The sequence below is a fragment of the Seriola dumerili genome, unplaced genomic scaffold (genome assembly GCF_002260705.1).
Source record: "Seriola dumerili isolate Sdu_G_001 unplaced genomic scaffold, Sdu_1.0 BDQW01000047.1, whole genome shotgun sequence".
In the NCBI taxonomy this organism is placed as follows: domain Eukaryota; kingdom Metazoa; phylum Chordata; class Actinopteri; order Carangiformes; family Carangidae; genus Seriola; species Seriola dumerili.
The window spans coordinates 1,397,982-1,425,236 of NW_019174302.1; the positions used below are offsets into that span (position 1 = coordinate 1,397,982).

Genomic DNA, 27,255 nt, shown 5'->3' on the forward strand with positions numbered 1-27,255 from the left:
TGTTTTTGTAGATTTTGTGAACTGACCCTTTAAGTCATCTCCGGTAAGACATGAACAGGAAACGTACATTCCCACCTGGCGCGTCCAGATCAGTGCTTTATTCCTCAACCCTGTTACACAGGTTACAGTTCAGAGAAGTTCTTTTTATGTAGCCTCTCGATTTCATTTTACTTTTTCCAAAGAGCGAAAACTATGAAGCTAAAAAGAAAAAGCTATAAAGTTTTAAGAGTCAAGGTTTTATTTTCGTGATGTTTGGTAGGTCTGGTTATTGATCGTCTGTTTGACTGAGTGGTGAGGAAGTGAGTTTATCTGTGTCTCCTTGTCAGTTCGACAACCAGCTGACGGACCAGAGTCCCGGAGCCGAACAGCTTCCTCAGTCTGAAGGGAAAGTTAAACAGTGATGTTGCACGTTTTCGCCCATTTAATACGAACCGTGGATTCTTTAAATATTCCTGACTGTTTTTACAAACAAATGTTGTAGTTTTTCTAGATTTTCCTTCATTTCTATTTGACTTGAAAAATCAATTGTCACACCATTGATCCATCATAGTGAACATCAGGTTGATGTGTATTTAAACTGCACAATTTCAATGGCAAAAAAGAAGTGAGAGCAGATTTGATATGAGCTGTGATGAAGCATGTTTCCATTCCAGGATAAATCTGAATTTAATTTAAATTATTTAAAATAATTAATTTAAACTTTTAAAACATCTCTCAATCTCTCTTTGATTTAAACGTAAAAAGTAAATTAAGAACTGGAGCGCCCCCTGCTGCAGGATTCGATTACATTTTAGGTTTTATTTGTCTTTAAAAGAAAACAAACACAAATGAATTCAGATTACACCTCACAGTGTAATCTGAATGGAAGAATAATAAGTAAAAGTAATAATATAAATATTGTTTTTAGATAGATTTTTCTCTTGCATTTAAAAATTAAATTGATTCATAATTTCAGGACAGAAAAATATATCAAATGTATACTTTGAGTTTACCAACACACATAATTAAACTCTAAAAGTCTATAATTATTCCAGTGGCACACTTGAGACTCCAGATATTTTCTGCTAATTCTTCCTGATACACTGTGGGAATAAATGGAAATCAACAACTGCCTGGAAAGTTTGGGAAAAATAAACTTCTAAAATTCTGCAGCATGTAATGTAAACAGTCAGCTGAAACATTAATTACACATGATTTTTAATTAATGGGCTAAAACGTGCAAAAACACTGGTATGGTCTTTTAAAGGTGGACGTCCTTCTGGCCTACCTCCTGTCCAGGGCAATACGTTTTAAATTATTTTATTTCCAAGAGGGATATTAAATTAAAATATTTATTTTGCATAATATTAATTTATATGTATTTGTTGTTTTATATTTTAGAGATAATATTTATGTTTTGCTTTCTTTGGTTGTTGAAAACACTGCAGATTGAGCTGAAGGACCAGCTGCATACATCAGATGACACTAACTGCACAGACACTATTTATTATGAATATTCCTCACTGTGAACGGAGCTCGGCCCGACGCCGGCTCCCGCTCAAAGCTTCACAATGAACAGACCGAACTGGATCTGAAGACGTTCCCGACGTAGTAGCTGATGTCAGAAACTCTTGGTTGGAAATGACACTGGACTTTCTTTTTTTTATTTATTTGTTTCCACTGAGTTACTGTTTGTCTGAGCTACACGTGACATGAAGACCAAATAACCCAGAGCGACGAGATGCTCACAGTTTTCAGTAGCAGTTGGCTGGATTTCCAGTTCAGCACCATCTGCTGTGCAGGTTTACTGAGGGGATTTCTGCACAAGACGACGTTATTAAAGAGTCTGATGACAAACTGTAAGAAAACCCTGACCAGGCTCTGGACTGATTTGATTCTAATGAGGGCTGTAGCAACTTCAATTTTTACATAATGGAGCAGTTGTTTGACATTTTTGGAAATACACATTTTATTCTCTTTCTTGTTGACAGTCAGATGAGAAGATTGACACCATTCACATGCACTGAAGCTGTAGGCAGCAGGCTATTAGCTTAGCTTAGCACAAAGACTGGAAACAGTAGGAAACAGTTAGCCTGGTTCTATCCAAAGGTAAAGAAAAGCTCACTGTTTAACATGTTGTATCTTGTTTGTTTAATCATTTTGGTTCATAAACCAAAATCATCTTTTATGGAGAGTTATGTGACAAAACCAAAACTTGCTGTTTTCATATACGGAGTAAACAAACAGGATATGATGTGTGTGTTTAGCTTCTGGGCTTTATGCTAAGCTAGGCTAATTGGCCCCTGACTCTAGCTTCATATTTACTGCACTGACATGAGTCTACTCACCTGACTCAAAGGGAAAGAAAGTGAGAAAGTGTATTTCCTGAAGTGTTGAACTTTTCCTTTCAGTAAATTCCTCTGAAAATCAAACAAATGCTCATAAATCAACAAAACTGACTGAGCTCGATTTCCTCAGGGATCCAGCTCCAGGAATATTATTCTGGTTCAGAAAGACTAGCTAAAACTAAAAAAAAATGTATTTTTAACTGCCCTGATGTTGGTAATATCCCCGACAAATACTGAGGAGCTGATGTCGGTGAGCGCTCTCAGTGGAGCTACAGCCCTGATTCTGTTACAAACCGAGTCCAAACTGTTCTACTGTTGTGTGTTTTTATGTCCTAATGTCATTTTGTGTATAATATGACTGACTATGACTTTACAAACAAAACGACTTCTCACAGTTACGTTTTCTTAACCCGTAAACTCAAGGCTACAGAAAGCCTGATGTGCTATCTTAAAGGAACAGTTAGACATTTTGGGGAATATGCTTTCTTACTGATGAGTTTGATGAGAAGATTGATACCACTCTTGTATCCAGGAGACAGTTAGCTTAGCTTAGTCTAGCATGGCTTAGCATAAAGGCTACTCGCGCAGCAGATAACTGCATACTTCAGGAGAGATTTTTCAAATGTGGATACAAGAACTTAACTTTGCACAACACGTTAGCCACAAAAGTTCAAAAATTCAAGATGGACACCATTTCCAAGATGGTTTTGGAATAAATTTACCCACAATTTTCCCATATGAATGATCCAGGTGTCAAATCATAAATTTAACAACATGGAATGTGAAATTTAGCAAACTGTAAAAAAAAAAAAAAAATTAAACCTGTGAAATTTTTAATAGTTTACCTACATTTTACAAATTAAAAGTCCTGCTCAATTAGAACAATCACACCAAAAACCATAAAAATAATTTAAATAATTTAAAATAATATTCAATTGACATTAAGAATTGTTCATTTGACATCCTCACAGGATTCAATTGCAAAATCATTGTAAATGTCCAATGGGTAAAACTGTGGTAAAATATGTGTATTCTATGCTGGAAATGGCGGCCATCTTGGAAAATGGCAGGGATTTTTCAAATGAATGGCCTCAGAGAGATTAACACACCAATTTTGATCCTTGTGTCCACCTTTTTAAAGATTATTACAGTTATCTGCTGCATTAGCTCAGCACTAAATACATTATATCTCTATATCTAATGAAAAAATGACAATGATGTGAAGAAACACCATCAGTGCAGGAAACAGCAGCAGTGATTTCCTAAAGATTAATTACATAACTTGTCATTTTTACTCTGTTATTGTTTGGATTAAAGACACTTGATATAATATGTTAATTAATCTAGAAGCCACTTGGTTGACGGACAGATGTGAGAGTGATATCAATCTTCTCATCTGACTCTACGAGAAAGCAAGTTTCCAAACTGTCAGACGATTCAAATTTCAACCTGTGTCTCCCACGTGTATTTATTAACCTGTGAGCTAACGGTGAGCCGGGGGTTAAGGATTGACACTCGAACATCAGGTTAACATCTTCAGAAAACCTACAGCACAATGACTTGTTGAGATTTAATGGACAAAAAAACATTCCACGGCATGTCTTCACACTGATGTTAACCAGGTCTGACTGTGTTGTTTTTAACATTTTCCACAACATTTCCACATACTGTCTGTGTGTGTGTGTGTGTGTCTGTGTCTGTGTGTGTGTGTGTGTTTCCATATGACATTCCAAACCAGGGATTAATTCACATACATGACGCCTGACACCATGTGAAGAACATTTTAACGTGTGTGTGGATGACACTGCAGGTGGAGGACGTTTGGTTGTGTTCCTGTGGACTGAAGACGCAGAGATAAAGAGATTAACGTGACGGCGCCTCACGCCTCGCTCTCCGCGGGCGACGGCCTGAGCTGAGACGTTAAAGCTGCTAGCATGTAATCTACCTTTTTTTTTTTTCTTTTTTTTTTAAATTCTCCTTCCTATGTATGCAGTGACCCCTGAAACGATTTTAAGTGACTGTAAAGATAAATTATTTTGTTGATGATATAGTGGAAGATATTTATTTGAAAAGATACAAGTGAAAACTTGTTGTATAAGCTAGCACTGATTTGAAAACACTTTAAACTTCATTGTGAGTTATGTAGCATAAAGTCTGAAAACATGAATATTCCAAAGCATTTCTTCTTCTTGTGGGAGGATTTCTGTGAGTGACGTGATCGAGGCTGGATTACCGACCGGGGAAAATCTGGCTCCTGCCGTGCAATCCCAGCAGCCCCGGGTTCACTGTGTGTCAGCTGCTTTGTGCTAATTTGACTTATCCAAATATCAGCTGTGTCCCAATCCAGGGGTCGCAGACGTGACTAGTCTGTCCCATTTCGAAGGCTCCTTCTAATGCGTCCTGCGTCCAACGGGTGGATCCTTCATGGCCAAACCTATCCCATGATTCATTGCTCGTGAACTGAACTCAAACCCAACATTTACATTCAAAAGTGTCTCTGTCAGTGTTGTTTGCTTTACGAACATAACAACTTTACATTTTCTTAACCCAGGACTAATGTAAACTCTGGGTCTACCTTAAAGGAACAGTTAGACATTTTTGGGAAATATGCTTTCTTGTATCCAGGAGGCGCTTAGCTTAGCTTAGCTTAGCATAGCATAAAGGCATTTCAGTAGGGGAAACAGTCAGCTGTCAAAAGGTGAAAAACACCACTGAAGCTCACTAGTAAATACATAATATTTCTCATGTAAAAATGAAAAGTTGTGATTATTCAATTAAATTCAAGAAACTTTATTTGCCCTCAGGGGCAATGACAGCAAACAACACCGAAAATACAAGCAGTGGGTTTCAGCTCAGTCCAACAGCTAATGGTACAACTGTCAAAACAAGGGCCTTAAGTTTTTGTGAAAAGAAAAGTTATGTGTATGTGTACGAAGGTGTGGCCCTTCGTAGACCGCGAATGTCCTCCGAACGATGTGGCCCCTGAACTGGGACACAGCTGTAGATTGTGTAAATGCACCACTGAAGCCACTAGAGAGAAATAAAAAGTTTATTTTCTTAACGTAAGATCTTGTCATGAGGATAATCCTGCTGTCAAGAATAAAATCATTTATTATTTAAGTTTCATGCAAACAATGACCACAGAGCAAACCTGGGGCCAGCATGTAGTGCACAGGGGTGGGGAGTTAATGCGGGGGGGGGCAGCTCCTTTTCACCCCGGGGGTCCCAGAATAAGTAAATCCAGCCATGGAGAAGATCGTCACTCTGTGAAAACCACAGATTTTATTCAGCAGGAGGGAAATACCTGCTCGTTTAAATGCAAATACACAGTGGACATTTAGCCTTACCCTGTATCTGAGGAGAACTTAGACCTGCCTGCTGGTTCATATAGGTCTCATGTAGCAATTGGTTTCCAGCGAAGCCACTGGTTGGCTGTGTGACTACCAGTTTGTGTACTGGGAAATGTGAAAACAATTGTTCTACTTAGTAATGTTGTATTTATTGTAAGCATTGTATTTATTGTTTGTTTTGTTTTTTGCACCTGAAGGTGTGGTTCTGTGAAACGGGCTTCCGGCTGTGAGACGCAGCTTTTTAGTGGGTTCATGTTGCCCAGAAAACACTGTGTTCAGTTCTCTGATTGCTGTTTGTGTTATATTCCTGTAAATACTCTGTACATGAAAACACGGGGCATTCGTGTGACGCTGAGAGATGTTGAAAGAAGCTCTATTTATAAGGAGAGATGGTGTTATTTTACCTTTTGATTTCCATTGTTTTACTAGGAAGGCATCGCATAGCAATAAACATTGCACAGAGTTGACCTCAAAGATTAATTTACTCCTCCTCTATCTTCTGTTGCTTTTCCTCATTAGATGTGATAACCACTGCTTTTATTTATTTTTTTCTCAGATGAAATCTTTCCTCCTCCGCGTTCCCATCCTTCCCCTTTCCTGTCATCCACTGCCATCCTGTATCTCCCCCCTTTTATCTCCTCTCCTCCCACGCTTCCTCCGAACTTTTCACTCCTTTTTCCGCATCCCTTTTTTTTTTCTTATTTCATCCTGCTCTAATCTTGACTCCGCACCCGCCGCTCAAAAGTATTGAAATTCCTTCAATCCTTTTGACTGCCGGTCCGATCTGCTAAGCCGTTTTTATTGCTCAGACCTTGTTTCTGCAGCGGGACTTGAGTTGGGGGGGGGGGGCAGGACTTATCAGCCATCCCTGTCGTGTTGTTTTTAGTCCTGCAGCGGTGTGATGATTAGACCTGTGTGAAGGTTAAATATTTTCTGATGTAGAGTTTCTCAGGCCAGTGACTTTTCCACACTGTGTATCATTCACAAGTGAACTGAGGTTTCATGCATGTGGACAACAGAGCCCCAAAACATCTATTATCATCCATTTTAGACATGTTTAGGTCAGGATTTCTTTGCACGTGAGAGATATTGAATCAGTATTTTTCAGGTTTTGAAAAGTCCAGTCCAGATTTGAGATGATCCAAGGACCAGAAATATAAAAAAATACTCATTGGTAACCACGACAACGATACTTAAAGTCCAGGCAGGATTCATCAAGGGGTGTATACAGATGCAGTATACCTGTTTCAGACACTGTTGCAATATGTTTGACTTTGGTTGTTGTGTGTTCTTTTCTTGCTGTGGTTGAGCAGAGATGGAGGAGCACTTCCAAACATGGACTGTGTAACTTAAAGCAATGTGTACATAATATTTTATATAACTCCTGTAAGGCATTTGAAGAAATCTATGAGGTTAATAAACCTGAGATATATTTCTCTACAGAAAATCTGTCTCTTTGATTCAGCTGCAGAAAAACTCGACTCGACTCGTTTCACATTAACTCATGTGAGAAATGTTTACAGGACATGTGGGTGGATCCTCAAATTCTGTTATCCAAAGGAAGCTGGTTATTATATCTCTGTCAGGACCAAGGCTGCACTTCTCCTGCACAGACTGCACAGATGAAAACACTTCACAAATATATCATTATTATTATTATGAAGAAAACAAACAGGGAAGACACACCACAGATTGATTTTATGACTTCAGGCTGCATTGTGCTGAAGGTACAGCTCAGTTTATGAGAGTTTCACATTGTCTTAAGATAACAATCACGTCAGTATGATCAGTTCATACTGGTTATAAAAAGATGTCTAACTTCAGCTATATTAGCTGTCAGTAGTCTGACTTAAGGTCAGGGACACCATTTAAAATGAAAATAAAATCTATGATCAGTGGATTTTCTTATACTTACATACATACATCTGGGCAGATTCCGGCTTTTATCCTCTGGTGTTGTCTGACAGCTGGAAGATGTCCAGATATGGAAGCAGCATTTGAGAATCGTGCTGTATATGGGCCAGATTCGGCCCGTGGAACTGGGTGTATAATAGGCCAGAAGAAGAAGAAGAAGCATGTGGTCCAAGTTTTGTTCTGAGCTAGAATCCTGAAAATAAAATACCAGGAGGGAGTGTGTTAACTATTACCATATATATATATATATATATATATATGTTGCAATTACTCTCAAATGAACTGTGTGACTTCCTGGTTTCTTCAGCAGGAAGTGGACACCTTTCAGGTGTTTTAAGTACAAAATAAATCTGGCCCATTCTTGGGACAGACGCTTGTTTTCTTCTGGCCCATTATACACCCAGTTCCACGGGCTGAATCTGGCCCATATGCAGCACTATGGTCAGATGCTACTTCCACATCTGGACTTGTCAGCTGTCAGTCAATACAGGGGGATTATAGCCAGTCCATATACTTCCATATCTGGGCCAGACTCGGGCCATGGACCTCGGCATATAATGGGCCAGAACTCTAACTGTTTAGCTGCAGCAGAGGAACACTGACTCAAAATGTAGCTTAACTTTACACAAGTTCGCTAAATCAGATCAGCTTTGGTTGAACTTTTTGCAAAGAAAAGAGGCTGTGGTATTTTCTTCTTGAATTTTCTCTTATATCAGACTAAGAGATAACTTCACTGCCTGTGTGGAGAGTAGGAACTATTACAACCAGCACTTCCTTCAGTCTACATATGAGTAGACTGTGAATCTGTCCTCCAAACTGCACGTTGAGAGTAAATTTACATGAGTTCAATGGAGCTGCAGTCTCTGTAACAGGCTCAGAGTGATGAATGGCTTGTTATTATGAAATCTAACAAAGATGGGCGGGAGCTCCTCCTTGTTTTCTCTCGTTTCATTGGCTGTGAGCTCACACCGAGGAGGGGGCGGGGCGATAAAAAAAACCAAAAACATTCAGAATCCAGCCCCGTAATGGACGTTGATCCCGTTCGCCGCGCCTGCGTGTGTGGAGCCAAAATGGCCGCCGCGTAGGTCAGTTGCAGCGTTCGTTTTGTTTGGCTGGCTCACCCCCTCCAGGTGGGCGGGGCCACTGCGGGGAGCTACAGTCACATGATCCGCGCAGAGCCAGGCTGACCAATTCCAATATGGTGGCCAGCTTGGCAGGTCTACGGTTCCTGTTGATGATATTGTTGTTCTGCGGGATCAGGTACGGCGCCTGCAGCCGGGAAGCTCCGCCGGTCCTGGGGCTGCGACTGGAAGACCCGGCGCGTCTGGTGTGCATGAAGGATCGGATCATCTCGGCGCCAGAAGGAGCCACGTTCAAGCTCCGTCTCTTCGGGACTGATCTGAATGGAAGCTGGCCGTGGGTGGCGTTCGCAGGGGCAGCAGGCGGAGCGGCCGGGGCGGTCGGGGATGCGCCCGACCCGTGCGGGCAGGAGTCCAGCCGTAAGGAGTCCGCTTTCCAGGTGACGGGGGAGTTCGTCCCGGACGAGGAGCACAGCGGGCTGATAACGGTGCAGGTCCGGCAGAGAAACATCTCCGCGGGAGCAGCTGGCGGCGAGCAGACCTACCACCTGTGCGTGCTGAGCGGAGGGAAATGGGCTTCCGTGGGCCCGGACAGACTGCGGATAAACACCGACAAGGGTCTGCCCGCAGAACACATCCCGCCGTGGGGTCTGGCCGCGCTGATAGTGCTGCTGCTGCTGGTGTGCGGGCTGCTGAGGACAGTGAACCTGAGCCTGCTGTGGCTGGACCCGGTGGAGCTCTATGTCCTTCACAGCTGCGGATCCGAGGAGGAGAAACGGGCCGCCAAGCGCCTGGAGCCAATCAGGAGGAGGGGGAACTTCCTGGTAAGTTCTGTCTGCAGGGAGAGGACGGGATGAAAATACTGTTCTGCTTCTTGATGCCTCTTTTACTACCCCCCCTTCCCCATGTCTCCACCGCAGACCTGCTCTCTGCTGTTCCTGTGTGCGGTGGGACACTCGGTCCTGGGTGTGCTCCTGTACCGGGCTCTGGGCTCCATCCTCTCCGCGGTCTTCACCAGCGGCTTCCTCATCTTCTTCCTGGCTGAGCTGGCTCCTCACATCCTGTGCTCTGGTTATGGCTTCCAGCTGGCGCCGGCTCTCACCTGGCTGGCCCAGGTTTGTTTGGTGCTCACCTGCCCCCTGTCCTGCCCCCTGGGGCTGATCCTGGACCTGGGTCTGAGGAGGGACATCAGCACCTGTGGGATAAGAGAGAGGGCGATGGAGATGATCCGCACGAGCATCAATGACCCTTACAGGTGAAAACAACACACTCACACACAGACCAGGAAGTAAACATGTTCAGTGCTGAAGTTTGAGGCTCTAAAAGTGAAGAGAGTATTCCTTTAGAATAAACCCATAAAACCACCAGCTGCACACAGTTCCCCAGGTACACGTCGGTTATTCCAGCATCTTGGAGAACCTGCCTGATCCCAGACTGACGCCACGATGCTGGGACCAGGTCTCTGTGGGGTCCAGACCAACTGTAGGACCCCTGGTTCCTCTGGTTCTTTGTGACTCTGTGTGGACTCGTTGTCCTTCTGCAGAGGGAACCTGGGTCTGAATAGGAATCTAAACATCCAAAGTGCCTGAAACTGTTGCACAGTACTGTAAATATTTAAGCTTAAAGTTCAGACAAACTTTCTTTTGTTTTTAATCTAGAGAAAGAAGAATAAAGAAAAAACAAACTTAAAAAAGAAGCTGTAGTTGAAACTGGGGACGGTTGCAACACTTTCGGTTGCAGTTTCTCTCAGTTAATTTGGACCAGACCAACCAAACGTTTATATATTAACCGTACACCCGTCTGCTAATTACCTATATACTCTGTAAAGATGATTCATGTGACACATCATTCTCAACATTTATTTGAATGGAAGAATTCAGATGTTGAAACTGACTCCAACATATACACTGTTTACAATAATATTATAGTATTATTTATTATGTCGTAATATTTATCAAAGAACAGTTGCTGTGTGTAGAACATAGAACCTTCCTCGAGTCAAAATAGGCACAATTCATCTATTTCATTGCTCATGATGAACAGAACAGACGAATATATTATAAGACCATGAGAGGCTGACAAAATAATTCCCAAAAATAACTTGTGTGTGTTCTGTTCTGTTGGAGTGTGTGTTCTGTTGTGATCCGGCCGCTCAGCTTTGGGACAGCTCCAGTAACTTGTTGCAGCCGTTCCCTCCCTGTCAGCTGGACAGAACAACATGTGCTAGCTACAGACGCCGACCTTGACACAAGCTAACCCCGTCACTGAGGCGTCAACAAAAACAAGGATTCAAACTTAGTAAGTTTAGAATAATTGGTAGAAAACGTCAGGACAGCTCATGAAGAAGAAACTGTTATCTCTCCAGCGTGTTTCTGATCGGAGGAAGACTCGATCGCAACCGCCCGTTGTTGCAACCTCCTACTCACATCCATATGAATGCATATACTTAAAGTCAAACATATATAAGTGTGTACATTTACACCTACTTACACCCACCTGTACAGTTACACATGTGCAACCAATCAAACAAACACTAGAATAGTTTATGAACTAAGAGGAATTAATGTAATCCTGTTGATTTACATGAAATCTGATCTAAACAAACAATAATAAATTCATAATATAATATAATGAATCACATTAATCCAGTTCTCAACTGTGGGAATTTGTGTTTTTATCCATTTTCTTGCAGTTTAAAAATATATAAAAACAACTGGTTTAGTATATCTGTGGCCTGTTTTGAAAGAGTTCATTGTGAACCTTCAGTAATGTGATTTAATACTTATTGTTTAGTTTCAGTTATTTTCCATGGCTTCATGGCTTTTAAGTAAAAAATAAAAAATCACCTGTAAACCACAAGATTAAAATCAGTCACTGGTTTTAATGTTGTGGCTGATCAGTGTATATATAAAAGTTCTTACCCAGGTGTGTGTCTCTCCTGCCTGTGTGGTGTCGTGTCATGCGGTGTTGTCTGCTGTTGTTTGTGTCATGTGGTGTGGTGTCGTGTCATGTGATGTGCTGTCATGTTGTTTGTGTCAGTGAGTTTGTGAAGGAGGAGTTCAGCCGCGGGACGCTGCGCATCAAGACGGTGGAGGACATCCTGACTCCTCTGAAGGACTGCTTCATGCTGCCCAGCTCGGCCGTGCTCGACTTCTCCACCATGTCTGAGATCATGCAGAGCGGATACACCAGGGTGCCCATTTACGAGGAGGAGAGGTTGGCACGGCAACGGGGCCCTTTCAAAACTTTATTTTCATCTTTAGACGAACAAAAGCTGTAGTTTGTTGATGGCAGTTTCACTATTTCCCCAAACTTCAGGAAAAGCAACCAGAGCTCTAAAGCTGAAATGATTAGTTAATTAATCAATTCATTGACAGATCATTAACTGGCAACAATTTTGATAATTTATTAATAATTTTTCAAGCAAATTTCACATGTTCCACCTTCTCAAATGTGGATATTTGTTCATTTCACACTTTTCTATGACAGTAAACGCAACATATTTTTAATTTTACTTGAATTAAATTAAATAAACAAATAATTAAAAGATGTCAACAATGAGCATTTTTCATCTTTTAGATATTTTATATGCTGAACAATCAATTGATTATTAAAACAAATGTCAGATGTATTGATAATGAACAAATGTTTGGTTACAGCTTCACAGCTGATGGAATAATACTGTCGTACTTGTGTCTTTTTCTTTGTTCACTCACATGTGGTCTGGTTTATTCAGGTCCAACATTGTGGAAATCCTGTATGTGAAAGACCTGGCTCTGGTGGACCCAGACGACTGCACCCCCATGACGACTATCACCAAGTTCTACAATCACCCGCTGCACTATGTCTTCAACGACACCAAACTGGACGCCATGCTGGAGGAGTTCAAGAAAGGTGAGCTGTGGACCGCCCTCCTTCGTTGCCATGGAGTCAGTGAGTTAGCTTCGGGCTACAACTTTAGCTCCTGGTTTTTAGCCTTTTATCTGTTCACTTTTTTTTCCCCATCAAAACTATGCCGAAGTAGCTATTACCATTCCCTGTTTGCAGCGTAACCATGCGTGTACAGACAACCGTCACTGGATCCATTTGATTCTGAATAAAACTTAAAAACATGATAATTCTCAGGCAAGTTCTGCAGCTGCATCGATTGCTGTTTTTTTTCCCCAATAATTTCTAAGCAGATCTATGAATGTTTATTTGTAATAACATGGCAGGTAATGATATTCCCAGGAAGTGTAGGCGACACCGATTCTAAAATGATGTGTATCGTGTCTGTGTGGTGAGATTTTACTGAGTTATGACTCACAGAAGGAGAGCAATGTTTGACGCAACCAGGACTTTAAGTTTTCAAAATGAAAATCAAACAGCAGTTCATTTTAAAGTCAGTGTGGAAACAGAAATCTCAGAAGCTGGTCACATAAAACCAAAAGCGATGCTCGTGTCTAGAAGCTACCAGAGGTTTCGATTTCTTAAAAATGAGCTTAACTTTCTGTGATTTGACCTTTGACCCTTTCACTTCTACCAGGCAACTCTCACATGGCCATCGTCCAGAAAGTGAACAACGAGGGGGAGGGGGATCCTTTCTACGAGGTGCTGGGATTGGTCACTTTAGAGGACGTCATCGAGGAGATCATCAAATCAGAGATCCTGGATGAATCCGACGGCTACTGTAAGTCTCTGTACACGCGTTTGTTTCTTCAGCCTCTGGAGCTCTTCGTTAAAACCTCTCACCCTTCGCCTCCTCCTCCCGTAGTGGACAGGAAAGTGAAGCGGCCCCTCCCTCAGCTGGAGATCCCTCTGGAGCCTCGCAGCGTCCACGAGGAGTTCTCTCTGTTCAAGCCTCCCGAAGGAGAACCCAAGATCCGCACCTCGCCGCAGCTGCTGCTGGCGACGCACCGCTTCCTGTCCAGAGGTGTGTGTTCGCGTCTGTGAATGTTTACTCACAGGCCTGTGTGAATGTGACGGGATGGAAAGATTGAGAGAGATTTACCTGAGTAAATTAGTCACAGTTTAACACAGCAGTGTAATCATTATGTCACTGTTACGTATTATCTGGGTCTTTTAGTGTCAAACCTGTGGATTCATCGTTTCGTAGTTTAAATTCAACTTTATTCGACCTGAACTGTGTCGTGTCATTTACAAGCTGCTCACATTCATGTCCTTTACAGATTCTAACATTTACAAGTTTCAGATTTATCTGTCTTCAACTCCTCAATATCCCCGACACGCCAGACGCAGGAATCATGATAATAATGATAATAACTTAAATATAGCACCTGTAAAAACTACATTTACAAAGTGCTTTGGTAATTTAGGCAGAAGCAATAACGGCAAGAGGCTCGAAGGCGATATAAACAAAAACAGCACAGAGACGAGGTCAAAGACGACATCACATGAAAGCAAGTCTATAAAAATGGGTTTTAAAACGTGGTTTAAAAGAAGTCACTGGTTCTGTCTCATCTCCTTGGACAGGTGATCAATTTATTTAAATCTGATCACATTATAGATCTTATGTATTTCACAGAGTACAGAGTTACTCGAGGTCGACAGTCTGTATTTGATGCACCGTGTGTCTGACTGTCTGACTGTCTGACCCTTGACCCCTGCAGAGGTGGAGCACTTCAGCCCCGCACGTGTGTCAGAGAGGGTCCTGTTCCACCTGCTCCGTCACCCCAGTGTCAACCAGGAAGTGCACTTTGACCCCGGCAACCGGCTGAGCCCGGCCCACTATCTGTACACCCGCAACCACCCGGTGGACTACTTCATCCTGCTGCTGCAGGTCTGTCACACACACACACACACACACACACACACACACACACACAGGTCTGTGACTTTTCTGAAATAAATCAGATATTTATTTATTTCAGTTTTTAATTTGAGGACAAATGAACTGAGTCGCATCAGATTGTTTTCAAAAACAATTAATAGATTCATTCAAAGAAAAATAAATACATGAATAACAGTAATGATAATAAAACTGTCGACATAATAACATCAATAAAAACACACAGACACACACACACACACACACACACACACACACACACACACACCCACACACACACACACACACAGACACACACAGACACACACAAGGACAATCCCACAATCATCTTCACAAAGCAAATGTAATAAATAGTTTATAACACAAACTATTTTATATATTTATATTTATAATATCCAGTTATAAGCAGATATACGGACATGATTGTTTATTTAACTGTATTTGTCAACAATTTAATTTCTCTATGAAGATATTTTACATTATTACAACTGTGTTTTATTATATTATCGTTCATCAGTTGTTCCACTCGCAGGTGTCCAGTTACAGATGCTGATAAATACATTAATAAACACACAACAACTACATTTTAATGTGTTATGAACCATTATGTTTTATAAGGTTACTGGTTATAAAAGCTCTTTAAGTTAAGTGTTGCCAAAACGAGACAAAGATCCAGTCAGAGTCCGAACAGACGACACAGCTGCAGTAACCGACACTGACTGGTTTTGTTTCGCAGCTGGGATGAGACGCAGTGAAAACATCATCCATCCATGAATCTACTGGAGTGTCTCTGCTCATCCTGAGCAGAGCCACTGTTTGTTTTCATGACAAGCCTGTTGTTACACGACACACTGACTAGTTGTTGTAATCACAGAGCTGCGGGAGAATCTTTGGCAGCTCAGAGTTCACATTTTCTCGATTTAACAGAAAGAAGGAAACCAGGGAAGAAACTATATTAAAATGAGACTAAAGTCTGTTTGTTTGTTTGTCTGTTTGTTTGTTGTCAGGGCCGCGTGGAGGTGGAGATCGGAAAAGAGGGGCTGAAGTTTGAAAATGGCGCGTTTACGTACTACGGTGTTTCTGCGCTAACGCTGCCATCTTCAGGTGAGACCAGGAACTGCAGGAAGACGTGTGCATCACAGTTACAGAAAGAATCCACCCTGTTAAACATTTTACACTGAGATGATAATAATAATGATTAATAACAATAGTAATAATAATAACTTTAATCTATTTAAAATCACAAGATTACAAATGAAACAAATCTGGAACAAGACAATGAAATAAAGTAAACTCAGGTGAGATGGAGAATCAGGTAAAAACCAAACAGCTGACGTCTCCATTGGATTAGATTTTGATTATTAGTACTGTGATCGATGATGTCATCAGGTGACACTGTTTTAAGTTGGTTCGTTGACAGTGAATCATTTGGACGTTGACATCTGACTACAGCAACAACTATTGATTATTTTCATCACAAATGTGAGAAAAACAACAAATTCTCACATCTGAGAAGCTGCAGCCTCATAATATTTGATACTTTTTGTTTATAAATACATAAATAAATTGTTTACCTTTCACACAGTTTAGTGCAGTTCTAAGTGCTTTACAGATGAATGAAGATAATAATAATAATAATAATAATAATAATAATAATAATAATAATGATAAGGCGAGCACACAGGAAAACTGATGCACATGAGAAATAAAAATGATTAAAATGTAAAAATAAAACCAATAAAATAGATTTAAAAACTTCAAACAACAAAAAAACCCACAGATCCAAGACGTCACAGTCAAGATTCAGTTTCTGTTAAATATCAGCTGATAAATTGTTCTCAGATTTTTTTAAAACCCCAAACAAATCGATCAGTATCAGCCTGAAAAACCGTCATCAGTCAGACTGTGAAATAAAAACATAATGTCTGTAACGTTTTCTGTCATGTTTGATCATTTCTGCTGAAGTTAAAACATGAAACACCTGATTATTTCAAGCGCATGATTCCTGTTGAGTGATGTTTCACTCTACTGTGTTTACAGAACCACATGATGAAGCACAAATGTGGCTATAAAAAGAAACTTGCAGGATTTGCAGATATTGTGCTGACGCGTGTGTGTGTGTGTGTGTGTGTGTGTGTGTGTGTGATGTAACAGTGCACCAGTCTCCAGTGTCGACCCAGCGTCACTCTCCCAGGGATCCCTTTGAGTCAGCAGACGCCACCAGCCCGTCCAGCTATTGTCCCGACTACACCGTCCGAGCTCTCACCGACCTGCAGCTCATACGGGTGTGTACATGTCACACCTGGCAACATATACATTCATGATATAGCTTCATAATAAACTTGGAAAAAGAATAATTTAAATCATGTCAATTAATATTATCATTAGATAAACATTACACGAACATCACACTTAGTAATTTCACAACAATTAATTGTACAGAGAGCAGCTGTGAACGCCTCTTCAATCAGGTTGTGGGAGCAGTAGTAGTTTTACATCTCCTCTCTCAGGCTTCTCTCTGGAGCTCTAGTAACAACAGGTCGGTGAGCCAATCAGAAGAGAGGAGGCTCTGAGCCTCTCTTCTGATTGGCTGACTGTTTTCTGAGTGATCCAATAAAAATATAGCAGATTTCAGGTAAAAACACTCAGAGAAACCAAATCCTGCAAGGTTTGGATGGTGGGTCCAGGTGGGCGGGGCTTGGTGACTGCTTTGTTGTGACATCACAAAGTTCCAGAAGTCCTGACGGCTGGTTTTAAGGCTCAGTTCCTTGTGTGTTGCAGGTGACACGTCTCCAGTATTTGAACGCTCTCATGGCGTCTCGTGCCGGCCAGAGTCCAGATCCTCCTGAGATTAAGATCCTGCCCAACAGTCAGACCAAGCTGCTCAACGACAGAAACACCACACAAGGTAGCTTTGCTGTGAACGCCGTCTTACCCCCCACCCCCCCCACTCACACCCCCACCTGTGGATCTCAAAACTAACCCTGATGATGATGATGATGATGATGATGATGATGATGATGATGATGATGATGGTGATGAGAAATCTCACTAAAACTCTTTTTACAAAACACCTTTGTAGGATTTTTAGGAATGTGTTTTCCTGTTTTAACTAAAATAATTCTCTCTCTCTTTCTTCTTCCTTCCTTGCCTCCGTGTCACTTCTTCTTCTTCTTTCTCTTCTTCTTCTCTGGTGTCTCCTCCAGAGTTTCCTGTAAACTTTTCATTCTTTGATACCATTGAAAACTACTGTTAGTTTGTTTGTTTGTTTGTTTTTTTTTTGCATGAGGTAAATGAAACGCAGCCTGTCTGTGGCATGACAGACAACACACACACACACACACACACACACACACACACACACACACACTGACTGTGTACCAGGACTATTTCTACTCTTCACCTTCTCAACTCAACTCTGTCTCTGTGGATGTTTTTTTATTTTCATGAGACAAATTTCTTGTCTGGTTTCAGAGTCAGGTGTAGGTGGGTGTGTGTGGGTGTGTGTGGGTGTGTGTGTGTGTGTGTGTGTGTGTGTGTGTGTGTGCACGTGTGTGTGTGCGTACGTGAGGCTCTTAAACCTCTAGTCTCTTCATCCTGTGTCGTTTCCTCCTCTCTGCTGTTTCCTGACATCGTCTCACGACTCTGTGTTGGGTATGTAGACGCTCACAGACGTGACTCCTCCGTCTCTCTGTCATCACCTGCACGTCTGCACCGAGTCACATGGAACTCACAGGTGTTATAAATAACATTAGAGCGACCCAGAGGGGATGAGCGGTGTCCTCAGGCGGCCATATTGGAGGTCCAATATTTTAGACACTATTGCACTATGAAACAACAATCCCTTAAAATAAATGACACACACCAAACACCTAAAACTAAATAAAGGTGTTTGATATTAAACTTAAAAACAAATTAAGCAGATTTTAAATAGTATATAGTTACTTCCCCTTAATTAAGACATTCATATCACATCTTTTAATTATTAATTAAAGGCTTTGGTTTAAGGTTCTGAAATATTTTCAGGTGCTATTTAATTAATTCAGGTGATTTAAAAAAAATTAAGTATTCAGGTATTTAATAGGTTTTACATGAGATCTGTGTTAATTAATGGATGAAGTAATGGATTGTAATATATTAAGGTGTTTTCTCAGGTTATTTCCTGTAGAATAAAGTGTATTTAAAGGATGAAACCCCATTAGATTTATAAAATAACATGACAGGTACAGCTTTATTTTGTAACTTAAGATGACCTTACTTTTCCACTAAGGTGGAAACTCAGTGGTTCGGCCCAAGTTTGGGATAAATTACTGGATAAATAAATGAATGGATTACAATATATTTTCTTACAGTATGTTTGGATTACATTGTTGTAATTACAGGATGTTATTTAAAGTTTAAGGCCTTTTAAGAAGCTACTTCCTCTTCAACTTTATTGAAAAATTAAGTTATAAATCAAGAAATGGCTTTGTGTTAATTGGTCCATTTAAATTTTTTTTTGCCTCTTAAAAATCCATTTAACTGTGCAAATTATCCATTAAAATACTTAATGTACAATGAATTAACTCCTTAAAACTATTCATAATAATTAGAAATAGCTTCATTATTCATGCGTAGATAAATGGGATTTTAAGGTAGGTTTCATACTGATGTCTGACTTCTTGTCTGAAGCCCGTGAGTCTTTTAAATCACAGTTTTTAATCAAACAAACAGAGGAAATGGAGCATTTGTCAGGGACTATTTTCAGCGGCGGATTAATTCACATTTTGATGCTCTAGTGAGTATTCAGTGCAGCAGGGCAGTGTGTGTGGGACTCAAAATAAACTACAGTGTGTGTTCAGTCATCAGGTTTGTTCTTTAAACTTATTGTTGAAATATTGAAATGAAGACCTCCCGTTCGTCTGTCTGAGGACGCGTCACATCCCCTCGAGTCACAGTGACAAGGTGGCACAAAAGTGACGAGAAACAGCCTCTGATAAAAGCACATTTAGTCCTCAACCCTCAGTAGGGGTTGATATTATTCAATAATATATCATATTTCCCACCATATGCAATATTTTTCATAGTATCAACATTCTTTTTGCAGTTTTGCATATCGCAATAATATCGTTTATCACGATATTTGGGCTGGACTATATCGAGATATTAAATTTTGGATATCGCTCATGCCTAGTTCTCAGGCTGGATTTTTAGTTAATTAAGTTATTTGAAATGTTAATGAGATTTTGAGTGAGGTTCTTACTCCCACAAGAGAACCCAGATGTTCTACCGCAGCTGTTCTTCGTCTCTCTTGTGCCGTCGTTCACGTTCCCAGTCAGTGTCGGTTTAATCCTTCCTCTTTTTTTAAATGTCCTCCATCACCTGAGTGTGTGTGTGTGTGTGTGTATATGTGAGTGTTTGCTTGCCATTACCCCTCGCTCACCCCAGCTCTCTCCTCTCATTGGTCGGGTCCCACAGGTGGCAGTAGAGCCCAGGAAAGCTCCACAGAAGAGGAGGCTCATGGGTAGTGCTGTTCCTTCTGCCCGCTGTTAAAACAAACAAACACCTGCTTCAACCTTTTTAGAGATTTTTTTGTTTGTTTGTTTGTTTTTGTTTTATTTTGAAATTGATGAATCATCTATGGCTGGAACGTAGTTTTTGGACACGACTGGAGTGAGAGTGATTTTATTCGTCTTGTTGTGTAGATCCTCTGCTCACACTTCTCACCTCCATCCCCCATTCCTTCATGTGCTTTCCATTACGATTATTATTTTATGTTGTTTTATACACTTGAACAATGGCGTATAGTTATATATATATATATATATATATATATTCTATATAACAATTTTATTTTGATTTGGCGGTGCCTTTCTTCCAGGTTTAGCCTTCCATACTGAACGCTGCATTGCCATTCCTCACTTTTGTCTGGGTGCCAAAGCTGTGTGTGTGTGTGTGTGTGTGTGTGTGTGTGTGTGTGTGTGTGTGTGTGTGTGTGTGTGTGTACTGAAGTGTCCGTCCATTTGAGACTCTAAAAACACTCGAGCTGGTTAAAAGCAGATTTGCACATCAGAGTTGTGCACTGTTGATAATATGAAGCTAATCTACGAGCTGTAAGGTACGTCCGGGCTTCAGACCCTCACGTAACATTTCTGTCAGACATAGAGAAAAACAATAAGTTCAGGTTTGATCTTTGAATGGACGATTGCTGGTTTGTACTGTAAATATTCAAGTTAGAAACAGTGAGGTGTGAAGGACTTCCAGATTTGCTCAGGATCTAATGCAAACTGAAAAACTCCTCGCTAACAAAGACACTTTAAAATATTTACAGTGATGCTTAAATTAAATTAACAGAAGTTCAAAATGGCCAAAAGATGAACCTAAGAGTTGTTTTAATTAGGGCGGAAACAATTAGTCAGTAGTCAGAAAATTAAACAGCAACTATTTTCATGATCCATTAATCATTTTTGTTCTTTTTGGAGCAGAAATGCAAAACTTTTCCCCGTTTTAGCTTCTCAGTTTTGAGCATATGCTGCTTTTCTTTCATTTGTAAGTAAAATTTACCTGTATATCACTTTCTGTAGACAACAGTCACAAAGGGCCTTCCAGATACAAAAAACTAAACAGTAAAGATCAGTGGAAAAACATAAAAAAAAAACAATAAAACACATAAGAAAGCACTACACCGGCCCATTAAGTGCTTTACAGAGCCATAAACAATTAGACTCAGTCAATAGGATTAGAAACACACCACACAGGGATACAAGAAAGTATCCAGTGAAATATACAGAGTTTATCTTTAAGTGCTTTTTAAATGCATCCACAGAATTAGCAAAACGTTTGTGTGATGATAAACTGACAAAACAGACATTTGCAGGCGTCAGGAAACCATGACGACGCAACTTTTCCTTTTTTTTCCTCACATTTTATGGCTCAAATGATTAACGAAGAAAATATGTGGAGACTTGATAATGAAAATGGTTTTTAGTTGCATCTGTAGTTGTAATCAAACTCTCAGACTGAGCTCCAATTATCGAGTTCTATACAAGGAATTGTACTTTGATATCCAGTATGTGTCAGCGGCGAGTGGTTGGTGGGGCCGGGTATCGAACCTCAGTGTTTTTCTTTTTTTGGGTATCAACCAAAATATGTGATGAAAGTTTTTTGGTCGAATTTGTAATTTTGTTTTATGTTCAATCAAAATTTAATCGGTTTTTAGACTGTCCCTGTTCAGGCAGTGTTGTTGTACAGCTTCTTATATATTTAACATTAGAGAATTGAACAAACATGTTTTTAAACAATTTAAGAAAAGTTGTTTGATTTATTTATTTTTGATTAGTTGATCAGAAGAACACTGACAGACATCGGTTTTATGATTGATGATTAATCAATTCAGTCTGTTTTCATTGTTTTCCAACATTTTATAGACAATATGATTAATCAATAAAATAATCAGCACATTGATTGATAATAATAGTAATGTAATGTTTGTTACACATGTTTGTATCTGTCAATGTAAAGTGCTGGATCTCAGGTATTACATCATCACTTGTATAAACTATTTCGGTGGATACCCAGCCCTGCCGGTCCGTCCCATCTGAGTGAAGTTACTGTAGTTTATCACCATAAAAACAAAACAATTGAAATAATTTTGATAATTAATCATTTGTCAAACAAAAATGACAAATTCTCTGATTCCAGATTCTCAAATGTCGGATTATTTTCTTATCTTTTCACCATTTAATGTGATTATAAATGACACATCTTTGGGTTTTAGACAAAACTCTGCTGAGTATTTTTCACTGTATTCTCACCCTTTGTATCCGAAATGACCAAAATAATCAAAACATATTGAGATTAATGGATAATGAAAATAATTGCTACGTACAGCTCTATGCCATGTTCCTGTCCTGGGGAGTCAGTCCGTCTCTCAGAATGTCGTTAGTCTTTATTTTGATCCTCGTTAGCTCCACTAGGTGGTCGCTATACGTCCTAGAGAATAAAACAACCCTTAGATGAAAATAAGTGAAAAGCTGTAGAATCACAATAGAAACTAACAATGAAAACAAAAACTAAATAAAAAGCAACATTCTTCTGTTGACAATAAGTGAATAGAGAATATCTGAGTACAGACATGTATTTATCAAAGACAGTAGGTGAGGAGTTTAAGCCAAATACTTTTTTTTCTTTTTCTTAATTTCTTAATAAAACAAAACATATAATCAGATATAATCAGATATACATTCCTTCACAACATGTTTCGCCATTTATCACCTTAAATGTACATTATACAGAAGAAAAGGAGGAAAAATAAAATAAAATTGTTACACAAATTAAAAATGAAGTTGAAATAACAGGGGAAATACAGCTAAGATGCCGATTTGAATAAGACCTGAATCTGTAGGAAACAGGATTCACAAAAAAGTTTAGAGCATCATTTATTCCTAGTTTTCCCAGTTGTTTCTCCGCTGTCTTCTCTTGTTTTCTTCCACTGTACCAACATCAGTATTTTATTCCCTCTGAGCCTGTGTGTGTGTCCAGCAGAGGGCGCTGTGACTCTGACGCCTGCACCGCCACTCACTGTGTCATTTTAACCCTGGAACTGGAAATCAGATTAACAGTGAACTGGTACACGTGGTCAGAGTCAGCTGTTCCCGTCCTGCAGTTAAACACCCAGTCATCAACCTTAAAGCACCTTGTTGGTTTTCAATTCTGTTAACATTCCAGTACATCTCACATCTGTGTGTGAGTGTATGTGAGTGTGTGTGAGTGTAACAAACAATATTTCACTTATACACGTCACATGGCATCCAGCCATCACCACAGCTCCATCAGCCATACTGTATGTTGATATCCAAACATGCATTTCAAGCTTCTGTCAGTCAGTGTTGCATGTGTGTGTGTAAACATGTTGAATACGTCATTAACGGCCTCTTAAATAATAACCTTTCCTGTGTTTGTACATTAACACGTTAACGATGAGGATTAAATTAGCGAGGTCGACTCTTTTCTGTGAGGCGTTCAGCAAACATCAGTGTTTTTTAGTGGACAGTTTATCAAATGTGTTTCAATGCAACACTCGCAGGAAGTGAAGGTTCGCTGTATATCAGTCAGTTCATACGGGTTGTGAAGCAACTCCTGTGACTACACTGTAAAAAAAAAAAAAAGAAAAGTGGACTTGAGTTTAAGGCGAGGGGTACGTTCAAAAACAACTAGTTTGTAATGTTTGACCATGACCACAGTGGGAGGAAATAACTGTCTAAATACGACGAGAACGGTGTACAGAATTGACAACAATCTATTACTTAAATTAATAAGTGACTATTTTCATAATAAAGTGTTTAAGTCGTTTTTTAATCCAAATATTTGCTGCTTCCAGTTTCTCACATGTGACTATATTGTAGTAAAATTCTTATGAATAGAACTTTTCAAAATAATGTTACAACTTGCTGTCCATCATGTCAAACTGATGGGAGTAAAAAACAAAACAACATGATTACCAAAAAATTAAAGAAAAGAAGAAAAATGTAAATGTTAATACACAATGAAGGAAAACACTGAAGGAACTAGACACTCCTCCCACTTCACGTATCACGTATCCCTCTGCCGCAGCTCAGCAAGAAAATGAGCAGGGAATTTTAAACAAAAAAAAAGAGACTAAACTCTTAAATTAATCTTTTTTTATTTTTTTACAGTGTGGTTGCAGCACCAGAAGGGGGGGGGGGTGATATGTGAGTGTTGTGTTACAATAACCTGTGAGTACCTGCAGGGTCCTTGCAGAGTGGACTCTGCACCAGACGTGTGACATTACCACCTTTTCTGATTTCCATGTGTGTTTGATTTGTTCACTGGCGTCACTCGGGCGTTCTGCTGTTTGTGTTCCATGAGGATTCGTCTCTTTTTCACTGTGTGATTCTGAGTAAATATTTTTCAGCTGGTCTTTTCTTCAATTTTGTTTTTGTTGTAATACGTTTGTTTCTATGGTATCAAAAGACTGAATGTACAAAAGATCATTACTTTGTGCTACTTATACTGATGGAGAGATGTGTTTTGGGTGGGGAGGGAAGGGGAGGGGTGTTTGATGAGAGCTGTGTATTAATATATGACTGATTAGATAGGGTATAATTGGAGGATGTAGTTTATTGGTAAGCGAGTGTCAGTTTTCAGGTACAACACTGTTACCACAGGAGTTATTGAGAACTGAACGGTTGCATCAGTTCCTCTTTCTGTCACATTTGTAGAGAATCTCTCTGCTTTTTTTGTTTTTTTTTGGGAATGCTGCCGGTTTCAGGTGCATTGAGACTCCACTGCATTTAACACTTTCAATAAGTTTCTTAGGTAATAAACTCAATCCTGTTCTAAATGTGTTGTTGTTTGCCTTTTCTGTTCCCACATACACACATACACACACACACAAACACGCACACACACACATCCTTACGTTCCCTGCTAAAGTTCAGGGATTATAGGGAAGTGACAATGAAAAAAGTAAGTGAACCAGACAAAAACAAAAAGGTTAATGGAAACAGATTCAGTCAAATAAAGGATTTTATTCACAAATAAGTAATAACTACAACAAAAACCCGACAGTGGAATACACTAAAACTACACTAAAACCAAGATAACCCAAATTAACACAACCACAAATTAAGAGTGTTGCTAGGTTCCAACACTAAAGCCCTGAGCAGCTATCTTTGGGAGAAAAGTCACACAGCTTGTCAACCACCGGATGGCCCATTCTGGCTCTGACCAGGCCTCTTCACACCGCCTTTGTGATCCAGCTCTTGATTGAGGAACCAGGTGAAGCTGTGTCGAATCACCTGCTGGAGAAAAGGCGAGAGTGGAGGACACACACCACAACCCTACAGCACATAACAGACATACGATACTATGACTTTTTATGCTTTACTATACTATGACATTTTTATGGCATTCTTACGCTCCCTGCTAAAGTTCAGGTATCTAGGGAAGTATCAATGAAAAAATACGTTAACCAGAAAAAACAAAAAGATTCAGTGAAACAGATGAAAAAATGAAGAATTTTATTCACAAAGAAGTGAAAATTACAACAAAAAGCCAACAGTGGAAAGTAAATTGGGAAACTATGAGGTACTATGATGTTTTATGACTTATTATACTATGACTTTTTACGACTTTTTATGCCTTACTATACTATAACGTTTTATGCCTTACTGTACTATGAATTTTTATGCCTTACTATACTATGACATTTTTTAAAATTTTTATTCCTTACCATACTATGTCGTTTTTATGACATTTTATTACAATATTGTGCCTTACTATAGTATGACTTTTTATGCCTTAATATACAATGACTTTTTATGCCTTACTATACTATAACGTTTTATGCCTTACTATACTATGACTTTTTATGCCTTATTATAGTATGATGTTTTTATAACTTTTTATGCCTTACGCCTTATGACTTTTTATGACATTTTATACCTTTCGATTCTATGATGTTTTTATGACTTTTTATGCCTTACTATACTTTGAAATTTTTATGAGTTTTCATGCCTTGATATACTATGACTTTTTATGCCTTACTATACTATGACGTTTTTGACTTTTTGTGCCTTACTATACTTTGAAATTTTTATGAGTTTTCATGCCTTGATATACTATAACGTTTTATGCCTTACTAAACTATGACGTTTTTTAAAATTTTTATTCCTTACCATACTATGTCGTTTTTATGACATTTTATTAGAATTTTGTGCCTTACTATAGTATGACTTTTTCTGACTTTTTATGCCTTACTATACTATGATATTTTATGCCTTATTATACTATGACGTTTTTATGACTTTTTATGCCTTACTATACTATGACATTTTTTAAAATTTTTATTCCTTACCATACTATGTCGTTTTTATGACATTTTATTACAATATTGTGCCTTACTATAGTATGACTTTTTATGCCTTAATATACAATGACTTTTTATGCCTTACTATACTATAACGTTTTATGCCTTACTATACTATGACTTTTTATGCCTTATTATAGTATGATGTTTTTATAACTTTTTATGCCTTACGCCTTATGACTTTTTATGACATTTTATACCTTTCGATTCTATGATGTTTTTATGACTTTTTATGCCTTACTATACTTTGAAATTTTTATGAGTTTTCATGCCTTGATATACTATGACTTTTTATGCCTTACTATACTATGACGTTTTTGACTTTTTGTGCCTTACTATACTTTGAAATTTTTATGAGTTTTCATGCCTTGATATACTATAACGTTTTATGCCTTACTATACTATGACGTTTTTTAAAATTTTTATTCCTTACCATACTATGTCGTTTTTATGACATTTTATTAGAATTTTGTGCCTTACTATAGTATGACTTTTTCTGACTTTTTATGCCTTACTATACTATGACGTTTTATGACTTATTATGCCTTATTATAGTATGATGTTTTTATGACTTTTTATGCCTTATGATACTATGACTTTTTATGCCTATGACGTTTTTATGACTTTTTATGCCTTACTATACTTTGACATTTTTATAACATTTTATTCCTTACTATACTATGACTTTTTATGCCTTACTATACTATGTCGTTTTTATGCCTTACTATACTATGACTTTTTTATGACTTTTTATGCCTTACTATACTATGACTTTTTATGCCTTACTATACTATGTCGTTTTTATGCCTTACTATACTATGACGTTTATGTGACTTTTTATGCCCTACTATACTATGTCGTTTTAATGAATTTGTATGCCTTATTATACTGTCGTTTTTATGAATTTTTATGCCTTAATATACTATGA

The 27,255-nt window shown here is 39.1% G+C and overlaps 1 protein-coding gene across 2 annotated transcripts; it reads left to right on the forward strand.

Moving 5' to 3' along the window:
- Window positions 1-8,651: 8,651 nt before the first annotated feature.
- Window positions 8,652-24,800, forward strand: cnnm3 (cyclin and CBS domain divalent metal cation transport mediator 3). 2 transcript variants are annotated; one of them, XM_022739790.1, is made up of 11 exons: window positions 8,652-9,494; window positions 9,591-9,925; window positions 11,710-11,886; window positions 12,407-12,564; window positions 13,196-13,339; window positions 13,424-13,582; window positions 14,280-14,449; window positions 15,466-15,562; window positions 16,613-16,743; window positions 17,240-17,366; window positions 19,916-24,800. In XM_022739790.1, the coding sequence occupies exons 1-11, from the start codon at window positions 8,790-8,792 to the stop codon at window positions 19,963-19,965; spliced, it is 2,253 nt and encodes a 750-aa protein (XP_022595511.1). In that variant the 5' UTR covers window positions 8,652-8,789; the 3' UTR covers window positions 19,966-24,800. The 2 variants fall into 2 exon arrangements, with proteins under 2 accessions (XP_022595511.1, XP_022595512.1); XM_022739791.1 differs by lacking the exon at window positions 19,916-24,800 and adding an exon at window positions 17,665-17,928.
- The last annotated feature ends 2,455 nt before the right edge of the window (window positions 24,801-27,255 follow it).

Bases quoted from the DNA above. Each gene is read 5' to 3' on its own strand.
- cnnm3 (XM_022739790.1), top strand. From the start codon at position 8,790: ATGGTGGCCAGCTTGGCAGGTCTACGGTTCCTGTTGATGATATTGTTG. The intron at 13,340-13,423 runs GTAAGTCTCTGT...CTCCTCCCGTAG, and splicing joins GGATGAATCCGACGGCTACT to TGGACAGGAAAGTGAAGCGG. The intron at 14,450-15,465 runs GTCTGTCACACA...GTTTGTTGTCAG, and splicing joins ACTTCATCCTGCTGCTGCAG to GGCCGCGTGGAGGTGGAGAT.